This window comes from Odontesthes bonariensis, chromosome 8 (assembly GCF_027942865.1).
Source record: "Odontesthes bonariensis isolate fOdoBon6 chromosome 8, fOdoBon6.hap1, whole genome shotgun sequence".
Lineage (NCBI taxonomy): Eukaryota > Metazoa > Chordata > Actinopteri > Atheriniformes > Atherinopsidae > Odontesthes > Odontesthes bonariensis.
The window spans coordinates 12,236,370-12,256,407 of record NC_134513.1 but is presented as its reverse complement, the minus strand read 5'-3'; the positions used below and the strand labels follow the sequence as shown (position 1 = coordinate 12,256,407).

The 20,038-nt window shown below is 38.9% G+C and overlaps 2 protein-coding genes across 2 annotated transcripts in view; both read left to right on the top strand.

Annotated features, from left to right (window-relative positions):
- The first annotated feature begins 974 nt into the window (after positions 1–974).
- On the top strand, positions 975–9,037 carry LOC142385926 (collagen alpha-1(VII) chain-like). The gene is made up of 15 exons (XM_075472605.1): positions 975–1,175; positions 2,077–2,206; positions 2,340–2,456; positions 2,667–2,822; positions 3,358–3,474; positions 3,627–3,773; positions 4,346–4,465; positions 4,885–5,043; positions 5,804–5,917; positions 6,052–6,201; positions 6,655–6,792; positions 7,279–7,425; positions 7,813–7,932; positions 8,479–8,625; positions 8,967–9,037. Exons 1-15 carry the CDS (start codon positions 975–977, stop codon positions 9,035–9,037), a joined length of 2,034 nt encoding a protein of 677 aa, XP_075328720.1.
- A 2,869-nt stretch (positions 9,038–11,906) lies between these two features.
- The window catches only part of LOC142385925 (uncharacterized), a 32,808-nt gene continuing 24,676 nt past the window's right edge, over positions 11,907–20,038 (top strand). The window contains exons 1-21 of the mRNA XM_075472604.1: positions 11,907–11,913; positions 12,161–12,348; positions 12,823–12,903; positions 12,999–13,016; positions 13,099–13,125; positions 13,257–13,322; positions 13,902–13,982; positions 14,064–14,090; positions 14,902–14,946; positions 16,717–16,791; positions 16,883–16,978; positions 17,164–17,190; positions 17,367–17,420; positions 17,602–17,673; positions 17,777–17,836; positions 17,985–18,020; positions 18,135–18,179; positions 18,366–18,401; positions 18,606–18,650; positions 19,845–19,916; positions 20,005–20,037. Of these exons, the coding sequence (XP_075328719.1) occupies positions 11,907–11,913; positions 12,161–12,348; positions 12,823–12,903; positions 12,999–13,016; positions 13,099–13,125; positions 13,257–13,322; positions 13,902–13,982; positions 14,064–14,090; positions 14,902–14,946; positions 16,717–16,791; positions 16,883–16,978; positions 17,164–17,190; positions 17,367–17,420; positions 17,602–17,673; positions 17,777–17,836; positions 17,985–18,020; positions 18,135–18,179; positions 18,366–18,401; positions 18,606–18,650; positions 19,845–19,916; positions 20,005–20,037 (1,191 nt within the window). The remainder of the gene's footprint in view (positions 11,914–12,160; positions 12,349–12,822; positions 12,904–12,998; positions 13,017–13,098; positions 13,126–13,256; positions 13,323–13,901; positions 13,983–14,063; positions 14,091–14,901; positions 14,947–16,716; positions 16,792–16,882; positions 16,979–17,163; positions 17,191–17,366; positions 17,421–17,601; positions 17,674–17,776; positions 17,837–17,984; positions 18,021–18,134; positions 18,180–18,365; positions 18,402–18,605; positions 18,651–19,844; positions 19,917–20,004; position 20,038) is intronic.

Genomic DNA, 20,038 nt, shown 5'->3' with positions numbered 1-20,038 from the left:
ACAATTATAAATACACAAGCCAACAACTTATTTCTCTCAGGCGGCGGCGGTGCAATAATTACCACTCATTAGCTGATGGTGAGCTAATCGCAGCTATTTTTCATCAGGCGATTCAGTGTGCCCCTTCTGCACCTCTGACACTGAGGCCCTCTCCACTCATTCATCACTTCTGCAGAAAAGCTTCACATGCATCTTGTATATTGGTCTTGCATTTGTGGACAAGATGCGTGTGAAGCTTATAGGTGGCAGAAGTTGTTTGATTAAGCCCTGTGTGTCTCCTTTACACATGGATGGATTTGAACCTCTTTCACTTTCAAAATGGATCTCTCAAAATGCAACAGCTCCTTCTGGTGGTGTTTTTTTTTTTTTTTTCTCCATTATTTCAGAGTCAATATAAACCAAACTAGCTGAATTAATTTGTCCTTGTGGTTCCTTAATGAAGTAAAATCCCACAGAAATAAATCAAAAGTCCTGTTATATATGTGCAACTTGCAAATGCATCTTGCATGTAAAGCGTACAGATACTTTCGTCTGCTGTCAGTCACTTCCGTCCATTGTCCTCCTGTTTGTCCAGGTGTTCGGGGAGCTGATGAGTCAGAGCTGAGAAAGATTGTGTCTGAGCCCTATGAGGAGCATCTATTGCTATGTAGTGACTTCTCTCTCCTGGAAACTATCCTTCCCAAACTGTCCCGCAGAGTATGCTTCACTGCCTCTGAACCACCCCGCCCTGTGAAAACCTCCCAGCCAGGTGAGTTCTTCCAAATAATTCCGTTATCTTCATTTTCCTTAAAAATCTGCTTTCACATCGACAGCTGTTTTCACTATCATATTAATGAATTCCATTATAACCTATTGTTGTCAGTTGATAATGGTTTCATCAGTCTGCTCTGCAATATCATTACCTAAAGAATTTTATCTTTTAGTTTTTCAAGATCAACTTGCATATTTGTGCCCCCATCTCCTCATCTCATCTCATGTCAAATTTCTATTCATATTTGCTCCCCATACCAGTTGAAGAGCGCATAGTGGGTCCCAGAGACCTTCAGGTGAGTGAGTTGGCCCACAGCTCCCTCAGGCTTACATGGAGCCAGGCCACAGGTGACGTTACTGGATATCGCCTCCTGGTCACCCCTCTCAGCTCAAAGGGACACCTCCTGCCCCTGCAGCAGAAGCAGGTAAGGGATTATCAGGATGAAAGTCGACTTGGAGTTAAGCTGGTGAACGGGTGTTAACTCACAGTAAGTGTAGGTCTGACCTTAAAGGTGTCTTTCACACAAACAGCAAACAATTGATTATATGATTAACTGAATATCAAAATTGTTTTCTTGCTGATGAATAGCCTCATAACTGAAATAGTTTCAAGTATTCTTCCCTTAGCTCCTAAATATAATCACATCACTCAATTTGAGCACTGAACAGATCAGTGCCCACAGGAACTGCTCTCATTGTAATTCATCCTCAAAACTTCCCAAGTCCGTACTTATTGACCACATAAATTATTGTTACTGTCATCTCAGCCAAGAACTCATAACAGGAGGTCAACAGCAATGTGTTAGAGTGAAATGTAGTGAGTTGTTCCTCCTGCTGCCTGAGTTATATTTGCAGTTTCAGCCGATACTCTAAACCCACTGCTCTTACCGATGGAATCGAAATGAATCGTGGTATGGACAATGTGCGTGAATTTTGGTTTTGCTGATGTATGTACATTCTCTAATACCACAGTAGAAGTGTATTCGAAAGAGGAATATTTTAGTTTCCACGTGATTTTATAAGTCACAGCAAGCCATCTACATTAATTTGAATTTAGGATAGAGGAGATTGTGATTCTGAAGTGTATAAAAACCATAAAGATGTTGATTGTTTACAGAGAATAAAGTATTTATATTCATATACACTCTCCAGAGGTATGTCTGTGGTCATTGCACTGCCTCTGGTTATTTTTTCCTTCTCCTCAGACTTTATTACCTTTTTGATCATTTGTGTTCATCTCCTCATCATTCTCTCTGGCTCTTTCTATCTCACACAAACACATCCCGAGCTCCTTTTTTTCTCCGCTGACCTCTGTGTATGTAACAGATGGATCTAAAGGCCGATGTGAGCACAACCATGGTGACAGAGCTGAGTCCCAAGACAGATTATACTCTCATTCTCTATGCAATCTACCCGAGCCTCATAGGCGACTCTGCAACAATCACAATAAAGACAAGTGGGTGCCCAATGCAGTGCATATTCATACACTGATCAGAAAAATACACAATTGATTTATAAATATGTATGCACATGTATCATTTTCATTTATTGCTCCTTCATTCCCTGAGCAACAAGTTTTTTTCTCTTAGCTCCGTTGCCCAAAGTGTCAAACTTCCGTGTGACTGAGGCGGGTCTGTTCTCTCTGCGTCTCGGCTGGACACCTCCCCTGGGGAAGCTGAATGGATTCAAGATCTTCATCCCAAGATGTATGTTGATATTTGTCATTAGTGTTGTAAAACCTCGATAAAAAATTGTTGTCATGTAGAATTCTATTCCTCTAAATTAAAGCCATAATGAGTTCAGAGTGTCTCTTCATCTGCTTGACTTGACTCAAGACAAATTGCAAGACAACCGCAGGTTTTATGAAGGAGTGTTTTTACTCTATTGATTCTTCTGAATTTATGACTGTTTTGCAGCCAACAGACCAGGATTAACTTACGAGCAGCTACTTTCTGGAGACACCTCTTCTCATGTGATTGACAGCCTGGAGGAGGATAAGAAGTACACCATCAGTATCTATGCTGTTTACCGCCAAGGACCAAGTGAACCAGTTTCATTAGTGGGCAAAACATGTACGTTGATTATATCATAATTAGATATATTGATATAAACAGGGAAGCCTGAGAATAAGCTCCACAGTCCTTATGATGAAGGCAGCTTATTTAGTAATTGACACTTTCTGATATGCATCCCTTCAAACAACTTGACGGAAGAAGAGTCTGTACAGCAGCATTCGAACAAAGTCATGATTACGGCACAAAAGACATCACAGGAAAGCAAATATCAATGTGTAGTACCATAATAGATCCACAGTATGGTGGTGTTGCTCTTAGATAGACTGCCTGTAAGCTTCAAGTCTGTTCCAAACATTATCTCTCATTCATGGTATATTAAATTAATGGAATACCTCCACTGATTGCCCTGAGTAAGTTTAGATTAATTTTGTATACATTATTTGAAGTACATTCTACCCGTTCACAAGTCCGAACTAATTAATATTACTTTCTTCCCATGTATATTGCATATAAACATAAATGAAAATGAAGTATTGAATTTATGTGTGTAAATCTAGTTGCATGTGTGTGTGGGTTGGGATGTTTTTAACAGTGAAGTTAGTACCAGTTCAGCAGTTCCTGGTCCAGAACGCCACAACAGACACTGTCCAAGCAAGGTGGGCATCAGTCAAGGGTGCCACAGGATACCGTCTGACATGGGCATCCCAAGGTACTGTGGTTAACTAATACACTACCTTTTTAAGGAAATGGAGCTATACATTGTTGGGTTACCTTGTTGTTTATCTCAGACAAAAAAGTTGCTCTTTATTGGATGTAAACTGGATATGATTTTCTGCTTATGTACCTCTCTGTTTTGTGCAGATGGCCACATAGAAAATGTAAACCTTGGGGATAACTTTAACTTCTACATGATCCAGGGCCTTCACTCAGGCTCTGAGTACACTGTCACCATCAACCCCATCTTCGGAGACATCGAGGGGCCCATCACCTCCACCAAAGTCAAGACATGTAAATATAATTCACTGAAATGAAGTTGTCCAATTCAACTGTTATCACCCTTATCAACCTGCCACAGAGTGTCTTATGACCTATAACTATAGTGAGAAGTGTTTAGAGGCAGAGGGACTCACAGCAATTGTCACTTGCAAAATTTATGAAGTTGGTTCCAGATTTTTCAACATTTGGTCACTTTTGGACCAAAGTATGGATTGAGTCTGCCTGTTCGTTCACTATTTGATTCAATTAGTTTTGGAAAGGTAAGCACCTGGCTGAGCTCATGAAAACATTGTGTTTTGGGTTCAAATTGAACTTTTTCATACCAAGATTTTACCCTCCCTTACAATTTTTCTCACCAAAGCAAGAACTCACATAGCCTGGCCAATTCTGTTTATCTGTGATTGAGTGGGTAATAAAATCTGATAGAGAGTTATTATTGTTGGTGACGAAGGGCATCTACTGGTCATATCTAAGCCAATAGTTAAAACTGCACATGTCCATTCAATGAGGTGAGAATATTCTAAACAAAAGACTAGTTTAGATGCACAACTAGTCTTGTCTTTCTCTGTTTCTCTTTCTTTCAGTGGAAAGTAGCGCTGTTCAGACTCTGAAGGTATCTGCTGTGAGCACCAGTACAGCTGTTGTCTCTTGGAACAGTGTTCCGGGGGCTACAGGATACAGGCTGGCATGGGGACCAACCCCAGGTGATTTCTTCCACTTTCTATGTCTTTAAGTGTTTCTCTTAAAGGACCCACCTTATAACAACATACATACTGTATGGTGATAACATGCAGCGCTTCTAAACTCATTGAATATTTATTACATGTCCATATATTCCAGAGTTCCACCACACAGCTCCATAATATTGATAGCATTCAGGGAAAAGCAAGAGGTGAATGTTGTCCAGTTCCTTTTCTCCATGTAAGAGACTCTGGCGTGAGGTTTTAAAAGCGTATACTTTCTGAATGTAAACCTCAACCCGGGCAACCTGTCAGCAGCTTGTGGTGAATTACAAATACTCTGAAAAACAGAGGGGGATGTTTTTTGGAGAGTAGGAAGTCACTTGGGAATACTGTATCGAAAACGAACAATGATTTAACTGTAGTGTTAATATTGTTTTCAGAGTTTGTTGGTCGGGATCGTCCCAGGCAGTTGGCTCTGAATGGCAGCACCACAGAGTTCCAGCTGAAGAATGTAGCCCATGACACAGAGTATGTCCTGACTTTGTATGTGCTGTTTGGATCTGTTGTCGGGCCTGGCATATCTGCTACCTTCAGAACTTGTGAGTATTTGGGTTCTTGGCCAACAGTCTCCGCAACAAAATTTAAGAGTGAACACAGTGGCCTCTGCAACAGAATATATTCTCCTTTAATACTTTTCTAATACTTTTTTAAGTGCAGTGTAATTTGGTGTGTTATAGTGGGAAAGATACAGGAGTGATAAATGATATCAAAAGATCACATGGTTTTATTTACTTGTTTTTTCCCTTTCCTTCAGTCTTATCTTTGTTCATGTATATACTGTAAAAAGTCAACAAAAATCCACATCAAAGTGAGTCTTTCCCGCAGAAGACTGTCTGAACTGCCTAAAAACACCTTTATGTCCTTTACTTATCAATATCCCCACCTGACACATTTGCACGGTCATTTGCATTTAGCGCATCTCAAACAAAGAATAAGCAGCTTCCTCATACACAATTTTTGGTCAATCTTCTGATTAGTCACTGTAGATTGGGCCTATTGTGAGACAGAAAGTGCCAAGCGGTGCTGGATCAAATTACACTATGAGAAAGATGTGCTTCAGAACATTAAAGCATGTCAGTTTATGTTACCGGAACCTCATGATGAAATTATAAACCTCCCAGTTAATGTTATTATTTAAAAAAAAATAATAATAATAAAACTGCTGGCTAGTTTGCAAGTCAAAATGTCTTCTCATTCATTCAGAAAGTAATATGCCATGTAGGAATAGAAAGACTGGCAATGCTGTTCATGTTTTACAACCACTGGAGGCTTTTGATGTCTTCTCCTCCCATTTCTTAGCTCCTTTGGGTTATGTGTCCAACTTCAAAGTAACATCCTACACAAGTACCTCCATATATGTGGAATGGAGTCCCATCGTTGGAGCCACAGAGTACAAACTGTCCTGGAAAACAGGTGATTCAGCTCACCATGTTCTTCCCTTGCACCAGTTTATGACAGACCAATGTGATGCTTTTGTTCCTGTCAGACAACATACCAGCCTTTTTTTAAAACTTTCTCATTTTAAGTATATGTGTCTGTGAATACAGATGATAGCAGACCCCAGTCCAAGTACCTGGACCGCAGTGTCCTCTCCCACCAGATCAAAGACCTGAACCCACAGTCCACCTACACAGTCACCATCTGTGCGATATACGGCAACTCAGAGGGACCAGAAATCTCCTTGTCTCAGCTCACAGGTACAGAACAGTGGGGTCTCCGTTAATTCTAATTGATCATGATTCAACCTAAATAGCTCTGTGCAGCTGTGCACACATGATCATTAAATGCGAAGGAACAGAGAAGTTCTTCCTCCTATGCCACAGCAACCTTGCCGTGCCTTTGTTTGACTGGCACATCGTGTACTTTGGCCTCCCTGTTTTAACCACAGTTCCTGTTGCTGTCACTTGTTGTATGTGTCACAGAGTCCCAGTCAGCAGGGTGGCTATCATTTTAACAGCATCAGTTTGAAAGTATGTGCATTGCACCAATCTCCAAGTGTAAAATGATAAGATATGTGAATAAAGCTAGACTATCTGATTCAGCTCAATAATTCTTATCTTCTTTAATAAACTGTACCATGATTTGATGTAGGTCTGAATTTCAGTTTAAACGGGAGTTACCTGATGTGGTGGCATTGTGTCATTTCTCAGCTGCAATGTCAGACTCAGAGCCAATCAAGGCAGTAAGGGAGGTGAAGGTTGTGGATATTGGTGTAAATTCCTTCACCCTGTCCTGGAAAAAAACACCAGGGGTCTCTGGGTACAAAATCTCCTGGGTTCCCTTCCTTGGTAAGAACAATATACAAGCTCAACTCTGTCTGCTAACACCATCATGCATACACATATAGACATGTATAAGTGCTAAGCCCCAGGTTAATGTACACTTGATTGTTAATTATAATATGAATGTTGCCATTATATTAAACGAATGGTGAAGTTTCATTTCGGGTTGTGAGAATGTGGCTGCTAATTGGCGATTACTTTTGTAAAATAGTGAAATAGTTCTGATGCATTGCCAAGCAAAGCAACTGTACTTACATAAAAATAGTTTGATGAAATCATATGAAATGCATTTTGTTGAAATATTACAAATATGGGATATTTGAGTCATATTTCCATTAAAACTGCTTGTTACAACCATTTGAATAAAAAATATCACCATTTGTTCTCCCGTGGCTCATCGTTTAAACATTTAAGCTATAAAAATGTTCACAACGTTGTTGTTTCACCTTTATATAACTTCTACATGCTGGATCTAATTATTCCCTGCACTAGGGGGTAATGAGAAGTCCGAAGTGGTATCTGCAGCTTCAACTACCTCCACAATCCACAACCTGCAGGAGAGCTCAGCTTATAAGATTCAGGTTTCCCCTGTTGTGGGCAACAGGGAGGGAAGTTCAGTCCTGCTCACCGCACGCACCTGTGAGTCCTGCCTGCTTGTCATTGTGATGTATAGAATGACACATGTTCTGAATAAGTGATTAAAGGAGATATTTACCTCATTAAATTATGTAACAAATTGATTTAAGCACCCGAAGTATGAATTTTAATATATGTGTAGTTATGAATCCAGTAGCATGGTTTATACTCATGGATAAAGTATCAGCCAGATGCAAGAGATCCACATTAATACAGTGTCATGCTATTATGTTGCGTTGGCAAGTTGAAAACAACCCATGGACAATTATTACCATACATACACACCGATGCAGTGCAATATGCAGCTTTTAAAGTCATTGTCATTGTTTGTGGCCTCATTTTAAAATGTAGCACTTTTTTTTTTAAAGTTTTGTTTTTTGTACCTTTCAGTGGATCTTCCAAAAGTAGAGGGATTTGCTGCCCTGAATACAACAGACAGCAACACTGTTCTGAACTGGACACGTGTGGCGGATGTCTCTGGATATCTCCTCTCCTGGCGACACATTTCAGGTAAGTGGTGACACACAACAAACCTTTGATTTAGCATCACATTCAAATTTATGCACACTTCAGTTAACCCTACGAGTTAAATCCCTGAACACTGTAAATTAAATTAAAGTGCACAGTGAGCTTTTCCATGACCACTGTTTTTATTTGGATTTATCTTGGTGTGAAAGTTAAATATCTATTTGAATAAATTTAAAGTGCATTAGGACTTTAACAGTAATAAATAGTTTTAGGGTAACGACAATGTTTGAAGTTGATTTCTAGCATGTACATGTGATGATGGAATGTGTTCTGATTCAACGTAAGCACTCTTTTTGTTGAAATGAAAATAGTAACAACACACAACATTTTCTTACTTACTTACAGTTACTCAATAAAAGTATAGAAACATCGTCACGACTTGTAGATATAATTTCTGTGAACCATTCTCTAACATTGACCGGCCTTTTTTGATCAGGCATAAAACACATCACTCGATCCCCCCACCTTGTTTCCTCGGTTTGTTGTGAAGATCACAAATTCCCTAATTTCTTTGTCTTTTTTTTTCAGTTTTGGAAACAAAAACAGAGACGCTTGGCCCTGGCTTCTCCTCATATAAGATTGGTGATCTCCTGTATGGCAGAACATATATTTTCACCATCAGACCTTTGTATGGAGAAGTGGAGGGGCCTATCAGCACCATATACCAGAGAATATGTAAGACTGTACTCAGATGATGTAACCAAACATCCATTATTCTCTATCTGGTATGACACAATGCACATTTACAATATGAACATATATTGGTTGGATCAGGCTAAATAATATTGCAGACTGAAAATACAAATTCTTAAACCATATAACACTATTTTGGTATTTTGTTTCGCAGCTAAGTTTTATTTGATCATATACAGGCTGCAACACATTCTAAAGCTTGTTTGCAGATGTTATTTTGTGTAATTCTCCCTGCAAACACATCTTAAATGGCCAAACAGTACAAGGTTGTTGTTAACACAGTTCTCCTTTCAAAATTCTCCACATATTCTTTTTGGGAGCAGGTCAAGACTGCAGACAGGCCAGTGCACTGATAAAATCCCATATCATCACAGATTCTGGCCTGTGGACTTAGGGCTGAGGCAATCACTTGTCCATGTAGTTGTATCAGCTACTGATAAATGATAGTTCTTGGTGCAAAACTGTCTCAGGGGTTGAAGATCACTGGTGTCCAACTTGGACTAATGGTGTTGCCCCTTACACAATGAAATTCCTCTAAATTGCTTTAATCATTTAATGATACTATGGACTGTAGATGGAGACAAATGGGATTCCCAGCCAATCCTTTTTTTAAAGAGATGTTTTAAACATTTCAATGATTTTCTCACACGCGTGTGATCAAACTGATGATTCCATGTCTATATTTGCCTTTTAAAGACCCAGCCTTTCATTGGTGCTATTTTTGTGCCAAATCATGATTAGAATCACTTGTTGGCATCACCTGTTTCAGATGACATCACAATATCTTTTTCACCAACTCCTTCCTGGCACTAAATAGCCCTCGTCCCAGCTTTTTTTTTTTTTGTGTTTGGAAAAAAAAAGCGAAAATTGAAGTAGATTAAGAATGAATGAAGAAATCACCGTGTCGTTATGTTAGTTTAGTAGAACTGCCACAAGGTTAAATACATGAACATGACACAATTTAAAATACGCATGTGTCAAAATGAACTGTGTTTGAGTTATGGGACTGCAGCAGTTGGGCACAGTGTGATCAGCACATTTTAATCTCTGCAGTCACATGACTTGACATATGGGGTGTATTTTCATCATCTCACATTATGACTGAAGGAATATTACAGGAATAGGAAAATTATTGCCTTCTTCACTGCTTTCTGAACAGTGGTTTGACAAGCATACATATACATATACAATCTTCTCTCAAGGAGAAGAACATACAAAAAGAATAATAATAAGCGCATTAAAAAAGTAGAAGTACACAATTTAAGTATAAATGTAACCACATACAGGACAGTTTCATCAGCTGTTTCAATGGAAAACTATTCATTACTATTTATTTTATAAAAGCTTTTATGCCACAGACACTATCTGTTCTTGTAACCGATGACGATGATAAGTTGGGGCTATGTTGATGTGGATTCTTGGCTGCTGTTGTTAGTCTGCTTCACTCCAGAGACCTTTAAAATTGATTTATTTATTTATTTTTTGTAATCATTTATCTCATGGTTCTGTGCACCACAGTGGGACAGGATGATTCAGTGAAAACCAGAAAGTTTGTGCCAGCCACAGTAGCCCCAAACTCCCTGCACATCACAACTGCCTCCCAGACTGCTTCTATCATCAACACTGCCATCATTCGATCAGCCACCAGAGCCACTGAGCACCCCACTGTTGTGCCACCAACCAAATCCTTACCAACCAAGAACCCTCCAGGTCGACCAAGTGTCAGTGAAGCCAAAGCAGCTGCAGTCACCTCCCTGCAGCAATCCACAGTGAGCACAAAGTCAACAGCTCCACCACAACCAGGTATTTTACAGATGCTGGATTATCACTTCTGTATTCATATTTTGTTTTAGTTCATTAAATGATAGAAAAACTGTAGTTTATGTTTTGTTTGTTTCTTTTCTGTTTTGGAAGTGTGTGGAAAGACCAAAGCTGACATAGTGTTCTTAGTGGATGAATCTTCAAGCATTGGAGTCAACAACTTTATCAAGATGAAAGACTTCATATTCAGAGTGGTCACCTACTTCCCTGTTATTGGCTCACAGGGAACACAGGTTGGTTTCTCAGTGAAGAATTTCTTCGTCTTATCTTGTGTTTGCTTTCTGTTGCAGTGACGATTTAGCTTCAGGTGTAAACTTTCGTAATTTTGTGCACATTTTCAAACTGGTATCATTTTCAACATTTTTTAAATCATAACATCTGCCTGCAAAGGGAATCCCCTCTGCAGATGATGATCATTAGCTGTTGAATAATGTGTTCAATAAAGGAGTAAACAATCCACAGCACCATTTGGCTCGTGGTTGGCAATGTTGAGAATGGCAGCAAAGGAAATTGCAGGCAAAGACATTTTGAAAATTAAATATACTTCTGTCATGAGAGTCAGTTAAGCCTACTTGAATTAGATCATAAAGTAAATATGCTGATGCAGTGATGATGTTTATTTTTTCCCACAGATAGCCATAGTTCATTACAGTGATGATCCTCGTATTGAATTCCGTCTTAGTGACTTCAAAGACAGAAACTCTTTACTGAGGGCTATCAGGGGGCTGCGTTATGGAGGAGGCAACACCAAAACAGGTGAGTTGATCTCACTAAAGTGTGCACAGTGCTTTGCTCTGCTTGCCACCTGTCATCAGAGGGCAGGTAATTAATTTGAAACTATATAGCTTCTGCTATTGATGTCACAGCCTCTAGCACCTGCCAGGAAAAAATAGACTGTCCCCTGTCCAGCTGATATATTAATGCACACGAACTGCTGATATACTGTAGCTAGTTTTAGGTGGGATGATATGTTGTCACTAAGGATAAATTGAATGTCATGTGCAAAGGCATTTACAGTGCCGGTGAAACTAATAAATTGAGTCTGCTAGTATTTTCCTGAGTTGGTATATTTGCTCTTAAAATGTGTGTGTGTCTGTGTCCAGGAAAAGGCATCAGCTATGTTCTGCAGGAACTGTTCCAGGAGTCTTTGGGGATGAGGCAGGATGTGGCCCATGTTATGGTTCTGATCACAGATGGCAGGGCCCAGGATGATGTGATGCCACCCTCCAGAATTGCACGTGCTTTGGGTCAGTTCTACTGAAAATTATACAGAAGCCTGCAAGAGGTTTTTTGGAAAAGTTACAGCTGAAATGGTGTTACTCAAAAAGTCTGGGTAGCCCTAATCAAACATTTTGTTACTGTTAATAATTGAGCTAGACGAAGATGAGCTGACCTCCAAAAGGCATAAAGCAACAGATTAGGCATTCATTAAGATTCAAATCATGATTAGTGGGCTGTTTCATTATTAGGTTTTCACTAGGTCGACAAAACTTTTCCTTTAGGCCTTTTCTGCTTTTTGTTATTTCAAAGCTATAGAAGATGGAATTTTCTAAAAAATATTTCATAGTTAATATTTATTCCTTTTTTAAAAGCCGGTCTTTTCTCTGTGCTTGTTGGACTAATCCCAGTAATGATTTCACGGTTCATTTTCTTTCTTTTCTTTCTGGTGATTCTCTCTATCTTGAATCTTCTGTAGGGGTCAGTGTGCTGGCAGTTGGTGTTTCTAATGCAGACATTGAGGAGCTAAATAAAATCGCAGCTCCCACCAGCTACAAAAATATCTTCTACTCACCAACCTTTGATGACTTCCCTTCCATGGAGAGAGAATTTATCAGTAGCATCTGTGGTGAGGAACTTCTCTCCGAGTTTAAACTACATGATGAGGTGAGAAAAAACAAGGCAAAGTACAACCGTCTCATTAGTTCTTATTCATTTGCATTGTTGTATATCTACACGTACGATTAAGTAAATACATACTTTTGATGGGTAAGCTGTTGGAATGCCCATCATTAAATACACTTTCCTTAAGGGCAGGAGCACGGTTTCTTAAACTACCTGTTCAGGTGAATATTTAAGCACACAGTAAACTTACAAAAAGATACTGGCAGTTCTGTTTCAAATCCACACACCAGCTCTGCAGGAGAGAACACGTCGTAATTTTTTACTTCATTTTGACGTCAGAGCACTTGATAGAAGATGTGACTGCTGAGTGAAATCTAAGCAGCTTCAGTGGAGAGACTTCTTTACTATACAGTCTATAATATATTATACTACAATATTAATTGCATTCTACTGTAACCATTATATTCAGCTGGCCAGATAAATGATGTATTCCTCTTTTGTAATTTTTATGTTCAGTTTGCTCAGTTAGACACTCCAACCGAAGACCCAGAGGAGCTGCTTAAGCCTCAAGGTCCCTGCTCCTCCCAGTGTGGGAAGGTTGGTACAGAACCATACCCCACCATGTCAAAACCACAAATTATCAAATACTGTACACAGTAGCTATTAATCATGTTAAACATCTGTTTTCACAGGGCCAGAAAGGAGAAAAGGTGAGTTAACCTCCAAAACTAGAAAATACTCCTATTTTTGTAAGACAGTGTTATTTATTTTCTGTAATCTGTTCTCATTCAGGGAGATGCTTTTGGTCTTGGAGGTCTGGTATGTTTTTCTATTTACATAACAAACATTTCAAGAATTTTTTTTAATACCCTGTATTTTCTAATCAAACTTAATTAACTTTACAATTAACTAAATCTTTTTGAACTCAATAGTTTAACTTCTTTCTTTAGAGATTCAGGCAAAGCCCTGGACAGTATGATCCTTTCACATCTTCCAAAGGAGAGAAAGGAGAGCGGGTAGGAATCAGCATACAGTTACACGCTATACACTACATGCTACCATCATCCTTGATGATACTTATTGTCATGCACGGCCAAAAACAGCTATCCATCTGCTTTCTCTTTGCCTGCAATTTAAACATTTAACTTTATTCGGACAGAGCTGACTATGTGGTATGTATACCAACACACTCAAGCACAGGTGTCATAGTAAGAAGAAAAAAGAGTTGCAAGAAAAAGAAACATGGCTTAGAATGTTTAGCAATGCCAGTCCACATTCAGACTTGATACAATGTAAAACGAGTCATCTACAAACTGCCGGTCTTTTAAATGGGACTAATCAAGTGTTCTTTGTGTCTAAAGGAGAAATTGTTTATCCAGGTATACATGTGCCAAGAAAGTGCAAAATTAAAGAAAATAAGTGGTGGACAGTTTACTGCCATACATCTTTTAAATCAGTTGCATTCAAAGTTGTTACAATTTGCACTTTCAATTATATTTTTGATAACCGTGCAGTAGATGTGTGGCATTCCTACAAACATCTGTATTTTTTTTAAAAAACTTTTTTCGATTAACTGTAAAATGGTTATTTGACAGGGACCTCCTGGAACAGATGGTGTTCCTGGGTTGCCAGGGCGACCAGGAAGAACAGGACCCCCAGGTTCTGCTGGCCAACGGGTAATTCAATTCAGAAAGAACAAAACCTCATCGTGACCTTATCTGATTCAGAATATAATATCACTTCTTTGTTTTTCTCAGGGTCCTTCAGGTGTTCCAGGTGACATGGTGAGATCAAAATGACAAATTTGTGTTAGAAAACATTTTTATGGATTGATATTTTGGCATATTTTGGTTAAAATCATCTTGGCTTTAAGTCTGATCTTGGAAATGTATTGCATCTATCAAAATACAAATGCAGAAAATGCAAATTCATCATAAGTGATCAGCAAAAAAGTGACAGCTCAAGAAGGTGATTACTTAGTGAAAGTTCATTATTCATCTGCACTGAACTACATTTTATTAGTAATGACAAACTGGAATAGATGTTATGCACTCCACATCATAAAGAGTATTTTGGAGTGTTTTTGTGTTAAACAAATGACAAAATAAAGAAAATCTTGAACCCTTACAGCGAGGGGATTCAGTGTCTCTGTTATTGGTGCCGTTTCTTGGTACGGTTTATATCCATTTATAGGAGAGGTTTAATTCAAATCACTAAAAAGTTAGCTTAATGAATAAAACTGATCCTCCACTTGATTTTTTTTCATCCAGATGCAGTGGTCTTTTCTAGGATTACTAAATACCTAACTACAGGGCACGAGGTGTCACAGAATGGTTGAAATGAACATGATGTGTTTTATGGGGAGGCCTTAATATTTACTAGCTCTCAATCCATTTGAACAGCTATGGGAGATTTAGACGTTGTTTTTGTGCTCTGCACCAACATCATCAAAAAGAAGGATGGTCTTTTAATGGACTTACCAAGAATTATGAAACCTCATTTACTGTGCATGGCCTTTGAGACTTTTTAATGTCACATCTATTGTTATTTGATATTGTTTTTATTTACGTGTTTTCCTCTGTATTTCCATGGCAGGGCCTTCCTGGACTTACTGGTCCAAAGGGACAGAGGGGGGAAAGAGTAAGTCTCACCAGATGCATTTTTATTGTTGTGTAAAATCATTCTGGGCCAGAATAAGCCTCCAGACTGCTACACCAACAATTTCTCAAAAAGCTTCTTTAAAGAAATAATTCAAGTCAAAATGGCAAAATGTTTCTTCAAAGTGATGGCTGGACTAAAAAAGGTAGTCAAAAATACTGGATGATTTGGGGTTCACTGCAGCTGAGCTTATTCTTCAAAAAAATAAGTAAATCCAACTCTGCCCCAGGGAACAGATTGAAAACTATGCTCTTGTGTTGCTCTTTTTATACATTCCTTCTAGGATGAGCCTCAAGTGGGCTCTATCCTTTTTTTTTTTATCAAAAGACTACATAGATTGCTCTAGCAATGATTCATGATTGTCTTGTCATGATTGGCCTATACTCTGCCCCCATCATTTACTAAGTCTAACAGCAGCAATAATGATGATAATAATAGTAATAATATTAATGATGTATAGCCATATTCTTTACAGTGTTACAAAGTGCTTTAAAAGAAGGGAGAAAGTGAATGGATGTTCACAAAAACAATAATAAAATGTCAGTAAACTTATACGACATTGCCAAAGGCTTTCTCAAAGAGGAATGTTCCAAGAAGGGATTTGTAGGTTAGCACAAACCTCAGAAGAAGGAGGCTCTAATGGAAAAGACCGTATATCCCTTATCCTGGGAATAATTAGCAGCGCAGTATCTGTGGATGTCAATGGTCAGGAGAACACAAACCAGATGAATAAGATGTACTTTGGGGCAAAGCCTTTTAGGGCTTTTCAGGTGAGCAGTAAGATTTTAAAATCAGCACAATATCTATGAGGGGGTCAATGCAGGAAGGCAGCTGATGTTTAGCTGCACTGTTTTGAATCAATGAAGGGACCCCTGATCGATACCAGAGTGTAGTGAATAACACAAGGCGAGAATAGCATAACTTTTTGTAAGCTAGCAGTCGAAAGAAAAGACTTGATTTCCTAAACTAAAAATTAGACTGAACAACATGTTTGACTTTAGCTTCGGTACTATGGTTAGAATCGTTTTTCCTTCTCCTAGATTTAAAGGTGATATTATTTTAAAGACTATTATTTCAAAGTCATGTAAATAGAGGAAGGAAGGGGGCTCCGTGGTACACCACAAGTCAGCTGGGTCTTTGAAGAAGTAATGTTACCTGAGGGGACTGAAAAGATTCTCTTGGACAGCTTAGTGTAATAAACTGATAAACTGGATCCAAAAAAGTGCAAGAGGCTGTTGTGATCGACGGTGTCAAACCCGGAACTTTAATGTAAAAGAAGTCATCAGTTCATTGGTCACCTTAACTGTCAAGTTGGGTGTGTGTCGTGGTGGTGAAAGAGGACCCGGATGCAGATATTCCAAAGAAAACACTTGATTTATTTAGATAATCCAAACAAAAGCGCAGCTGAGCCGGAATTCCAAAAAACCTATTGAAGAAAAAACAAAACCTGACTCTGACTGAAAACCTGAAGAAACCTAACCTGGACAAACCTGACTTGACATGGATTGCTATGACATGGCATCAGTGACAGTGAGGATCTGGCAATGTGCATGAAAAAACCTGGAGACTAAATACTGAGGAGGGTGAGTGGTGAGTGAAGGCAGCTGAGGTGACGTGAGTGAAGCTGATGGCATGGCAGAAAAAACTAAAAAACTAACCAAGAACATAAACACATGACAAAACTACAGACATGACATTAAAAAGTATACGAATGTTAAGTTGTGTTCATGCTTTATTTCTGTGTACACCAAGGGAGAGCCTGGATATGTGATAGCTGGTACTGATGCAAATTTTGTACCCGGAAGAAAAGGAGAACCTGGATCTTCAGTAAGTACTCAAAAATAAACAAGTAATTAGATTCATTATTTGATGAATCAGTTTATCAAAAGTGGACTTTAATATTCTCTTAATTTTACAGGGTCCCCAAGGACCACCTGGTGTACGAGGGGTCAATGGCGCTCCAGGCCTGCCTGGCCAAGGAGGGCCTCCAGGTTCACCTGGAATATCTGTGAAGGTCTGTAATGACTGTAAAATTCCATTGTTTCCCGCTTTTCTGCACCTTACCATTTTTTTCATACTGTTTTATTTCATTGCCTCAAATGACTTTGTGTTAGACGATACATCAATTAAAAGTACACAAAGATGCTTTAACACACCACACGGTCTAACAGAGCTGCTTCTACTGTTTGTGCTTTGTAGGGAGATCCTGGAGAGCCGGGAGCAAAAGTAAGTGTGAACGCTGTCTTCTTTAAAGGAGAATTGCTTGTACTTTTGCTTTAATTCTACTTTAATGCAATTCTTGCACATAAGCCTATTTTTAAAGCCTCTGCATCAGTTATTTTGTTATATAGTATTTATGGTTTCTTTTTTTATCTGATCATATCGCCATTAATCTTTTAAAGGGTTTACGGGGAAAGCAGGGCATGAAAGGACACCAAGGAGAGCCGGGAATAGATGTAAGCACATAACTGTTAGAATTATTAGTAGTGACGAAAGACTTTGTATAACAATAAAATATATTATTTTGAATTTCCCTTTGGAAAGAAATGATTTGCATATTTTGAAGTGGTTTCTCTGTTTCTTTTTTACTCTCACACACAATCTTCTATACACTCACGCATGTGTAAACTACTTTAGGGCATTGCAGGTTTGCCTGGTCCCATTGGCATTGATGGGGTACCAGGGTTGTTAGGTCAGAAAGGAGAGAAGGTAAAACTGCTTATATTTACTCTGCAAGTTTTTAATGTAACCAGTCTGCTAAAAAGGCATTGAACATCAAACTGAGTCTGTGGCATGCTTCAACTATTTTCAGGGTGAAGAAGGAATCGGTATACAAGGTATTCAAGGTCCGAGAGGGGAGCCGGGAGAGAAGGTACATCATACATCTGTTGAACACCTAATTCATTCATAAACTTGATGTCAGAGAGCAAGGATCTGAGGTTATGTCTGTCCTAGAGCAGTAAGATCAGAATTAATTAAGATATACGTATTTTTTCACTGTTTGATGTTTTACTTCGCAGGGGAATGTTGGCTTTACAGGACCGGTTGGCCCAAAGGTACCAGAAACTTAATAAAACATACTGAATATGACATGTTTTGATGTTTAAAAAAAACAAGAAAAAGAATAGAAAATTTGCAGAGTAATATTTTTATGCTATTTGTCTTTAAAGGGTGATGGTGGAGAGCAGGGCATCCAGGGAATTGTTGGACCCCGGGTGTGTACTTCATTGTTATCTCCAGTTCAGTTGCTAGCATTGACTTTGTGCATAATTTACCCTCCAGTGCTTATGAATTAATTCAGCTTCCTTATAATGAGATAAAACCAAACCTTTTTTTAACTGAGGGCGCGTAAGAATCAGTGATGAAAGGATTCACAGCAAGTGACTCATTTCTACTTGCAGGGGAAAAAAGGACTCAAAGGGGAGCAAGGGGAGAAGGTCAGTTCATCCCTCACTCCAATTCATCCTTTCCTCATTAGGCTGAAAACATTTACTTTACAATCACTATTATGCAGTAATGTATGAGTACTTCCTCTGAGCCAAGGGGAAAGCATATCCTTTTGGACTGACAGTGTGTGTGAGTGTGTATCTGTGTGCATTCAGTGTTGAATTAACAAATTGTTGATTGGGACAAATTCTTAGGGAGAGCGTGGAGAAATTGGAGCAGCTGGACCACAGGGAACTCAAGTGAGTGAGAATCACATCCCATAAAATGTGCTCTAAGTTTAATATACATATCTATATGCATTTTAGCCACTGAAGCTGAGAAAAAGTCACTAACATCTATATAATTACACACAGTCAGCCATAACACTTTGACCATACGCCTAATATTGAGTAGGTCTTCCTCATGCCGTCAAAAGAGCTCTGAAATTCAGTCTGTGTCTGATACTGATGCATTAGATTCTTTGGGTTCTTTAGGTTGTTGGGTGGGATCTATGTGGGCTTTTTTTTTTTCTACAGATGCCTTTAAAATCTCATCAGATTGTTATCTGAGGAGTTGTGGAACACCAAAAACTCTCTGCTGTGGGCTGTCCTGTTGGAGGAAGCTGCCTCTGCTGGGGGAAGCTGCCTCTGCTGGGGCATGCTGTTGTTATGTGGGGGGTGTAACTTGTCTACAAAGTTTTAGGTAGCTGGCAAGTGTCAAACTAACATCCATGTGAATGCCAAGATGCAGGTTTTCCCAGAAGAACAGAGCATTGTAGAAAGATGGGTTGTAATTATTTCTCACTGCTGTCTGTAGTTTTAATGTTATGGCTGATATGTGACTAAACATTACACATCAAACCAGCACGATAATGAGCACTTACACTTACATATTAAAAACAATAAAAAAATCTATAACTTTCTTCTTTTGATTAGTTCCATCGGAGGTCATAATAGCTAGGAAAGGCATGTGACGCACTTACTAGTGCAATGACTGCCCTCTAATGTAACCATGCAGACATTCAGATTGATAGATTAACAAATATGGAGGCATTATTGTTCAGTTTAGAAGATTCAGCTCTATCACTGATGGTATGATTATATTCGAATGTGAGCCAACTTGTCATGCTTCAATGGGAATGTTTTGAAAAATTGTACATTTTTTCTCCTACAGTGATTTTTAATTTGAGGCAGCCAGGTGCTTTGCAAGAGATTACATGAAAAAGCATTGTCTTGAGAACCATCAGGTTTTTTTTTTTAAAGAGCTTTCACTTCCAAATACAAAAATACTACCCTTGAAGATAAAGACACACACACACACGACATTTTCTTTTTGATTGGTTGGGCTTTAAACAAAGTAACAGCTTTTGGCAGACAGGCTTGGAGTGAGTCATAATGGAAATGGCGTGGAGTACAAATATCCTTTTTATTACATATTTCAATTGACTTTTCAAGGGACTGACGGGGCCGATGGGCCTGAAAGGAAATGAAGGTCCAAGAGGAGTCGCTGGAGATCCTGCCAAGGGTGTAAGAAAATGTTTCCACACATTCAAAATCCACAAATAGAAGCCCTTGTTAATCAGTTCTCCCGTCTTCTTTTTCTCTATCATAACAGATAATTGGTCCAACTGGAAAAAAGGGTGCCAGAG

Excerpts from the sequence above, each read along its gene's own strand:
- LOC142385926 (XM_075472605.1), top strand. The coding sequence starts at position 975 with ATGTCAAATTTCTATTCATATTTGCTCCCCATACCAGTTGAAGAGCGC. Across the intron at positions 6,793-7,278 it reads CTCCTGGGTTCCCTTCCTTG|GGGGTAATGAGAAGTCCGAA; the intron begins GTAAGAACAATA and ends TCCCTGCACTAG. Across the intron at positions 8,626-8,966 it reads CACCATATACCAGAGAATAT|GTCAAGACTGCAGACAGGCC; the intron begins GTAAGACTGTAC and ends TTTTGGGAGCAG.